The following is an 8,571-nucleotide window of genomic DNA, read 5'->3' as shown; positions in this document are numbered from 1 at the left end:
CACAGCTCCATAAGGATACACATGTTTTACAACATATGGACCTGTCCATCTTGATCGTAATTTTCTTGGGAATATGTGAAGTCGCGAATTATAAAGCAAGACTTTTTTACCAATCTCAAAAGATTTTCTAATAATTGTTTTATCATGAAATGATTTGATTTTTGCTTTATAAATCCTTGAATTCTCATAAGCGTCATTTCTGAGTTCATCAAGTTCATTAAGTTGCAATTTGCGCAATTTGTTGGCATCATCCATGCTTGAATTAAAAGTTTTGATCGCCCAATAAGCTTTATGTTCCAATTCCACAGGCAAATGACAATGTTTTCCGTAAACCAACCTATAGGGAGACATATTCAATGATATTTTAAAAGCTGTTCGATATGCCCAAAGTGCATCATTAAGTCGCAGAGACCAATCTTTTCTATTTGAGTTTATAGTTCTTTCCAAAATTTGCTTTATCTCCCTATTAGCTAATTCAACTTGTCCATTTGTTTGAGGATGATAAGGAGTAGTTACTTTGTGAGTAATGCCATATTTTTTCATTAATGAAGCAAATGGTTTATTAACAAAGTGAGTTCTCCTATCACTTATCATGGCTCGAGGAATTCCAAATCTATTAAAAATATTTTCTTTTAAATATTTGATGATGATTTTATGATCATTTGTTCGACATGGAATTGCCTCTATCCATTTGGAAACATAATCAACTGCAACTAAAATATACAAGTATCCAAACGACGGTGGAAAAGGTCCCATAAAATCTATTCCCCAACAATCAAAGATTTCAATTTCAATAATAGGATTCAAAGGCATCATGTTTCTTTTTGAAATCGCACCCAATTTTTGACAATTTTCACAGATCTTGAAGATTTCGTGGGTGTCTTTAAACAAAGTGGGCCAATAAAATCCACACTGCAAGATTTTCGCAGCTGTTTTCTTTGAAGAAAAATGTCCTCCGCATGCTTCTGAATGACAAAATTTAATGACACTACTTACCTCATTGTCGGGTATGCAACGTCGAAAAATTTGATCCGGACAATACTTGAACAGATACGGATCATCCCAATAAAAGTTTTTTACCTCATTCAAAAATTTTCTTTTATCTTGAGAACTCGATTGCGGTGGCATATCTCCTGTCACAAGAAAATTTACTATGTTAGCAAACCAAGGTGTAGTAGTAATTGAAAATAGATGTTCATCAGGAAAATTATCGTTAATTGGTGTCATTTCACAAGATGATCCTGTTACTAGTATCGATAAATGATCGGCTACGACATTCTCGTTTCCTTTTTTATCTTTGATCACAATGTCAAATTCTTGGAGCAACAAAATCCATCGTATCAGTCGTGGCTTTGCATCCTGTTTGGTCAATAAATATCTAATAGCAGAATGATCAGTAAACACGATAGTTGTTGATCCAATCACATAAGCACGAAATTTATCTAATGCAAATATTACAGCAAGTAGTTCTTTTTCAGTTGTGGAGTAATTCATTTGAGCATTGTTTAAAGTTCTACTTGCATAATATATCACATAAGGCTTACCGTTTCTTCTTTGACCCATTACTGCACCGATAGCATAATCACTCGCATCGCACATGATTTCAAATGGTAAAGACCAATCAGGAGGTTGCATGATAGGAGCTGATGTTAAATGTCGAATGATTTTATCAAAAGCATTTTGACATTCTTGAGTCCACTCAAATGCACTGTCTTTTGTTAAGAGGTTACAAATGGGTTTAAAGATTAAACTAAAGTCCTTTATAATCCTCCTATAAAATCCAGCATGTCCCAAAAATGAGAGAATTTCTTTAATGGTTTTTGGAGGTGTTAAATTGGCAATGACATCAACTTTTGCTTTATCAACTACAATTCCATGAGATGACACGACATGTCCCAAAACAATTCCAGAAGTAATCATGTAATGACATTTTTCCCAATTTAAAATAAGACCTTTTTCCTCGCATCTTTTTAAAACTTTTTCCAAATTTTCAAGACAATTATCAAATGTATTCCCAAAGACAGTTAAATCATCCATGAAAATTTCCAAACAATTTTCAACCATGTCGCAAAAAATGCTTAGCATACATCTTTGAAATGTTGCTGGGGCATTGCATAATCCAAATGGCATCCTTCTAAATGCAAATGTTCCAAAAGGACATGTGAATGTAGTTTTATCTTGATCTTCGAGTGCAATGGGAATTTGATAATAACCTGAATATCCATCAAGAAAACAGTAGTATGGATGACCTGCTACTCTTTCTAAAATTTGATCCAAAAATGGTAATGGAAAATGATCTTTTCTAGTGGCGTCATTTAATTTTCTATAATCAATACACATCCGCCAACTAGATGGGACTCGACTTGTTAACAATTCACCTTTTTCATTTTTTATCACTGTGATGCCAGATTTTTTCGGAACTACTTGTGTTGGGCTTACCCACTTACTATCAGAAATAGGGTAGATAATCCCAACATCAAGTAGTTTGAGAACTTCAGTTTTCACAACATCTTTCATGTGTGGATTTAATCTCCTTTGTGGTTGTTGAGATGTTTTTGCATTTTCTTCTAAGTGAATTTTGTGAGTGCAAATTAGTGGATTAATGCCCTTGAGATCTTTTAGTGTCCAACCAATTGCATTTTTATGTCTTTTAAGCATATCAACTAATTTACCTTCTTCATCACTTGCTAGTTTGGAAGAAATTACCACCGGATATGTTTCATCTTCTCCAAGAAATGCATACTTCAATTCTTCTGGCAAGGGTTTTAACTCCAATATGGGTGGTTCGTCTTTGTTCTCATATTTTGCATCAAATTCTTTCTCTGATCCTGGTAACGAGTGATACCTGATAAAATCATCAAGATCAATTTCAATATTTTCTTTAACAGTTTCAATTGAACAAATATCTAATTGATCACGAGTACTCCCTTCTTGAATGTTTTCTTCCACAAGAGTTTCAATAAGATTTTCATCTTCACTTTCATCTCCTTTGTCATGTGGTTGCTTACAAAGATTAAACACATTAAGCTCCAAGGTCATGTTACCAAATGACAACTTCATTATTCCATTCCTGCAATTTATAAGAGCATTAGAAGTTGCTAAAAATGGACGACCTAAAATTACAGGAATTGCATTACAAGCTTCGATAGGTTGTGTATCTAAAACTATGAAATCGACAGGATATACAAAGTTATCAACTTGGACCAACACGTCTTCTACCATACCTCTTGGCACTTTAACAGATCTATCAGCAAGTAAAAGTGTTACCGAAGTAGGTTTTAACTCGCCTAGATTGAGTTCTTGATAAACTGAATATGGAAGTAAATTCACACTAGCTCCAAGGTCAAGCAAGGCTTTTTTAATCTTTCGTTCTCCAATAATACAAGAAATAGTAGGACAACCAGGGTCTTTGTATTTCAAAGCATTATTATTTTGAATGATTGCACTTACTTGTTCGGCTAAAAATGCTTTCTTTTTCACATTCAATTTTCTTTTCACAGTGCACAAGTCTTTCAAAAATTTGGCATATGATGGTACCTGTTTTATTGCATCTAATAAAGGAATATTAACTTTTACTTGTTTAAAAATATCATATATATCAGAATTCAAATTTGATTTTTTTGTATTTTTCAATGCATGAGGGAATGGTGGTGACACTGTCTGTTGAACCTCCTCTTCGCAAGTTATGGGTTCCACTTCCTTACCCTTTGGAGTTGATTTATCATCATCTTCACAAGGTTCAAGAATGGATTTTTCCACAACCTTACCACTTCGAAGGGTAATAACAGATTTTACCTGATCCATCGGTTGAGTTCCAGAAGTTCCAGTTTGTGAATGATGATCCTTGGGATTAGGCAGAGGTTGTGAAGGAAATTTACCTTTTTCATGAACATTAAGTGCAGATGCAAATTTAGCAAGAGTATCTTTCAAATCTGTCATGGTTTGAGCAGTTTGAGTATTGATAGACTCTTGCTTTGCAATGAAAGAATTCAATATATCTTCCAAATTCCTTTTAGGTGGAGGAACATAAGGTGCATAATTTTGAAAATTTTGTTGATTTTGGAAATGTGGTTGTGAAAATTGTGCAGCATTATCATTCCTCCAACTAAAATTTGGATGATTTCGCCAACCTGGATTGTAACTTTGAGAAAATGGTTCAAAATTTGGCCTTTTGAGATTGTTTAAAACATTGGCTTGTTCATGGAGACATTCTTTAAAAGAAGGCAAAGTGGGACAATCTTTTGTAGAATGATCACTTGTATCACAGATGTGACATGCAATTTCTTGAACAGATTTTAATTGACCATTCTTTTTCAATTCAAGTGCCTCAACTTTTCTTGCCAAAGAGGTAAATCTAGCTTGAAGATCATGTTCATCTTTGAGAGTGTACATACCTCCACCAGATGTAGGAGATTGAATCTTGTTTGATGGTTCGATTGTACCTATAGTGTCCCAATTTTGAGCATTTTCAGCTAATGAATCGAGATACTCAATTGCCTCATTTGGATCTTTATCTTCAAATGTTCCATTACACATAAATTCAACCATTTGCCTATCTTTAGGTGTTAAGCCTTCATAAAATTGAGAAACAACTCTCCAAATTTCAAAACCATGATGTGGACAAAGATTAAGCAATTCTTTATATCTATCCCAACACTGATAAAAAGTTTCTCCTTGTTTTTGAGTGAAAGTGATGATTTGCCTTTTGAAAGAATTTGTTCTATGAGATGGAAAAAACTTTTTCAAAAATTGTTGTTGCAATTCATCCCAAGTTCGAATGGATCCCGATCTAAGATTTTGTAGCCAAGTTTTAGCTTTATCTTTTAAAGAAAAAGGAAAAAGCTTAAGTCGAATGGTGTTCATGCTACAATTTAGATCATTATATGTGTTGCACACTTCTTCAAACTCTCGTAAATGCATGTATGGATTTTCAGAATCTAAGCCATGAAAATTGGGTAAAAGTTGGATAATACCAGGCTTAAAATTGAAATGAGATGCATCGGGGGGAAAAACTAGACATGAAGGTGCACTAGTACGTGTAGGATTCATGTGATCTCTAAGTGTTCTTCGTCTATCATGATCATGTTGAGATTGAATTTCATCTTCATTTTCTTGGATGGGTTCTTCCGCCATGTTTTGTGAAAATAAAGGGTTATTTCGAATGAGTCGACCACTAAGTGTACGTGACCAAATAATGCTCATGCAAATGCAAATGCAAAAGAATAAAAACACACAAAAGCAATAAAAATTCAAATAAAGAAAAATAAACTATAAACAAAATTAAATAGACTTGAAATTAAATTATACTTCCCCGGCAACGGCGCCAAAAACTTGTTGTCACTTTGATTGTTGCACTCCCAAGAGCAGGTTGTCCACAAGTAGTATAATTCGGTGAGTCCGATATCGTATCCACAGGGAAGCTAAGGTAATTACAAGTCCACTACAATGTCTTTTTGTTTTGTTTTTGTTTTTGTTTCTTTTTAATTTTAATTGTTTGAATCTTTAATGGGTAAATTTTAATTGTTCAAATTTTAATTTAAGTAGTTGAGATTAAAAGATCCACTCTTGGTATTTTAATAAAGTTAACATTAACGAACAATATTGAAATCCACTTAATAAAATGGTTCCAATATATTAAATAATCATATTTATATTATGTTATAAATTATTATCTTATAAGTATATAATATATACCAAAACTTATAAATGTGGTCAAGTATTTATTGTGCTATATATATTTGTAAACACTAAATCAAGGTTCCCACTTTAAATGGTTGGTAAAACCAAACAAACATTTAAATGGTACCAATAAATTAATACTATGATATATTCATATATAATAAATCAAGGAATCCAAGTTAAATGGTTGGTAAAACCAAACTAACATTTAAATGGTTCCAAGAATTTAATATTATAATATATTTATATATAATAAATCAAGGCATCCACGTTAAATGGTTGGTAATACCAAACTAACATTTAAATGGTTCCAAGAATTTAGTGTAACATATAGCAACAATAAATCAAAACTCCCACTTATAAGTAGGGTATAAAAATGCTTAAAGAAATAAATATAACATAAACAATAAATAATGATTAAATAATATAAAACATAGATTCTTACCTTTTAATAACCTTATTATCATGCCAAGAGTTTCACCTTATCATCTCAACTTTAGGAAGTTAGCTATTCATTATTCAAAGTGTAAAACTTTGAATATGAAATTAACATGCTAATTGTATTTAAATGAAGAAATAAAGGAAAAATATAGAGAGAAATATTATGAACTCAAAGGTTTTTTCATAGAATGAGGGATATCTCAATACAGTACAATGCACCCCTATTTATAGCCAAATTTGAGGAGACAACCACAAATAAAATATTATTTTTTTACACATAAGTCTTCATTGGTGTTCCAAGATATTATATTATATTACACATCACTTTTGAAAATCTTCTTCTCCGAATTTGCTTCTTCACATAAAAAGAAACATGTGGATAATTGAGTTGTCTAGTTGTGCTATTTTTTTCAAACCATTTGACAAAGTAAATTGAAAGATATGGTCAAAATACTAGAGCATGGTAAAACTGCCACTCCTTTGGTAACTTTATTTGTTGCTTAATTTGATCCCAATTGTGAGAGGATTTTTATCTCATGCTTGTCAATAATATTGTAGATATTATAATCAACTTTCTACAGGTCCAAGAATCATCTTAATCCCATTTGCAACGCCAAGTTTATTCTTGTTTTATCGAACTTGTAAAAACTTGTAATTACTCAACAACTTATATTTTATACAATTTATTATAAAACATATAATATTTAAACATTTATTAAAACAAAAACTATATATTTATATTATAAAATATTTAATTAATGTACAATTTTTATGTTTATCACACCGCCCTCCTCAGCAGCATCATCCGAGTAAGAAGCCTTTCCACGCCTCATCTAAGAGCAGAGGACAGCAGCAGCGGGGACGTTTAGTCCTGAAGACCTCGGAGTATCCAGTCTGTGCCAAATGCTCACATTGCCATATTGGAACTTGTATGTATGGTTCGGGGAAGTGTTACAAGTGTGATAGTCTTGACCACATACTGAAGAATTGCCCTCAGACGAATCTGCCTACCCAAGGCAGAGTTTTTGCTCTCTATGCAGCGGAGACAAACCCTGAGACGATGCTCTTGACAGGTATCTTAAAGCTTTAAGTTTATATTTGAATTTTAATGATTTGAGAGTTTGAGTTAAAAATTTTGAACTTAGAATTTGTGATAGGATTGCATGTTCTAATCAGTGATATTTTTGGGAATTTAGGTTAGAAGAACTTTGACCTTCGCATGTCTATAAGTTTAGTTCTTGTAAATTATTGGGTTAGCATGATGTTCCAATCTTTCAGGAAGAATTTTTGAAACGTCTGCCTTTCTTTTTCTTAAAATGTGCTAGAAATTTTTTTTTTAAAACCTCCCTAGCATCGGTCGAACCACAAAAATTACATAAAATATTTTGGACATCATTTTAAAATAAACACAACCAACTATATATTTGAGAAATACAGCCCATACTATAATCTCTCAAAAATCACTCAAAAGCATAAATAAAAAGTCGTAAAAATCTTTAACATAAATCATAAACATAATTGCGGAAAGCTAGAAGCGCTGGTCCTCGGGTCGTGTGCACCTTCAGTCCAGTCAGGTCAACCATCAAGACCTCCCATAACATTTTTATCATAACCACCTGCATCAATCACACCTAATGAGTCTAAAGACTCAACACGTCATATTCTTGATAACAAGTAATACGTATAAAACCACACGCAACAGTGAAAAATACTTGTACTTAAAATATCGTTTTCATGAAGACGCATAAACTTCAAACATGAACATTTTCGTAAACCTTTTTATGATGCATAAAAATATTTTCATAATTATGTATCAACTTTAAACATAAACATTTTCATGACATGCATAACATAAACCTAAACCTTTTCCTTTTTCTCAAAACATGACATAAAACCTTTTATCATGATCATAAACATTTTCCTTTTCCTTTGTTGAATTCAGATCGTTAATTGTGACTTTCCTGACATGACATGACATGATCGATGGATCCATCTACATATAACCATAGTACTGGGCGGCGGGGGACACCAGCAACACTCTCACGGGTCAACTGGGCCCTGGCCTATCATTATTGAATAGAAATACGATCGTCGGGGTTCCCTCGGGGGCCTTTTCCCATAAATGGGTTCCCTCTGGGGCCATTTCCCTTCACGATATTTCCATTCTTACCGTTACCACAAAACCGTTACCACATATTCGAAATGATGAAAATACGATCGTCGGGCTCCCACTGGAACCATAACCCTCACGACATCTCCAACATTATCGAATTAATAACAATTACTTCACTTCCTTCAACATTTATATTCTCATCACTTTATAAAAAAAAATCATGCATAACATAACATTTTTGTTTTTGAAACCAAGCTTGCAACATATATTTTAAATGTCTTCCTTAAATCATAAAAATCCCTTGGTCATTTAAAAATCATAATTTACTCATGAACATT

The 8,571-nt window shown here is 32.8% G+C and overlaps 1 protein-coding gene across 1 annotated transcript in view; it reads right to left on the bottom strand.

Annotated features, from left to right (window-relative positions):
• LOC140972465 (uncharacterized) overlaps window positions 1–6,953 on the bottom strand; it is a 37,991-nt gene extending 31,038 nt beyond the window's left edge. Inside the window, exons 1-4 of the mRNA XM_073434888.1 lie at window positions 6,905–6,953; window positions 2,673–4,211; window positions 998–1,133; window positions 166–385 (exon numbers count right to left, since the gene is read on the bottom strand). Coding sequence (XP_073290989.1) covers window positions 166–385; window positions 998–1,133; window positions 2,673–4,211; window positions 6,905–6,953 — 1,944 coding nt within the window. The remainder of the gene's footprint in view (window positions 1–165; window positions 386–997; window positions 1,134–2,672; window positions 4,212–6,904) is intronic.
• Between the last annotated feature and the right edge of the window lie 1,618 nt (window positions 6,954–8,571).

This window comes from Primulina huaijiensis, chromosome 3 (genome assembly GCF_012295235.1).
Source record: "Primulina huaijiensis isolate GDHJ02 chromosome 3, ASM1229523v2, whole genome shotgun sequence".
Taxonomy (NCBI): domain Eukaryota; kingdom Viridiplantae; phylum Streptophyta; class Magnoliopsida; order Lamiales; family Gesneriaceae; genus Primulina; species Primulina huaijiensis.
Note: the sequence above shows the minus strand (reverse complement) of the source record. Positions and strands in the feature narration are given on the sequence as shown.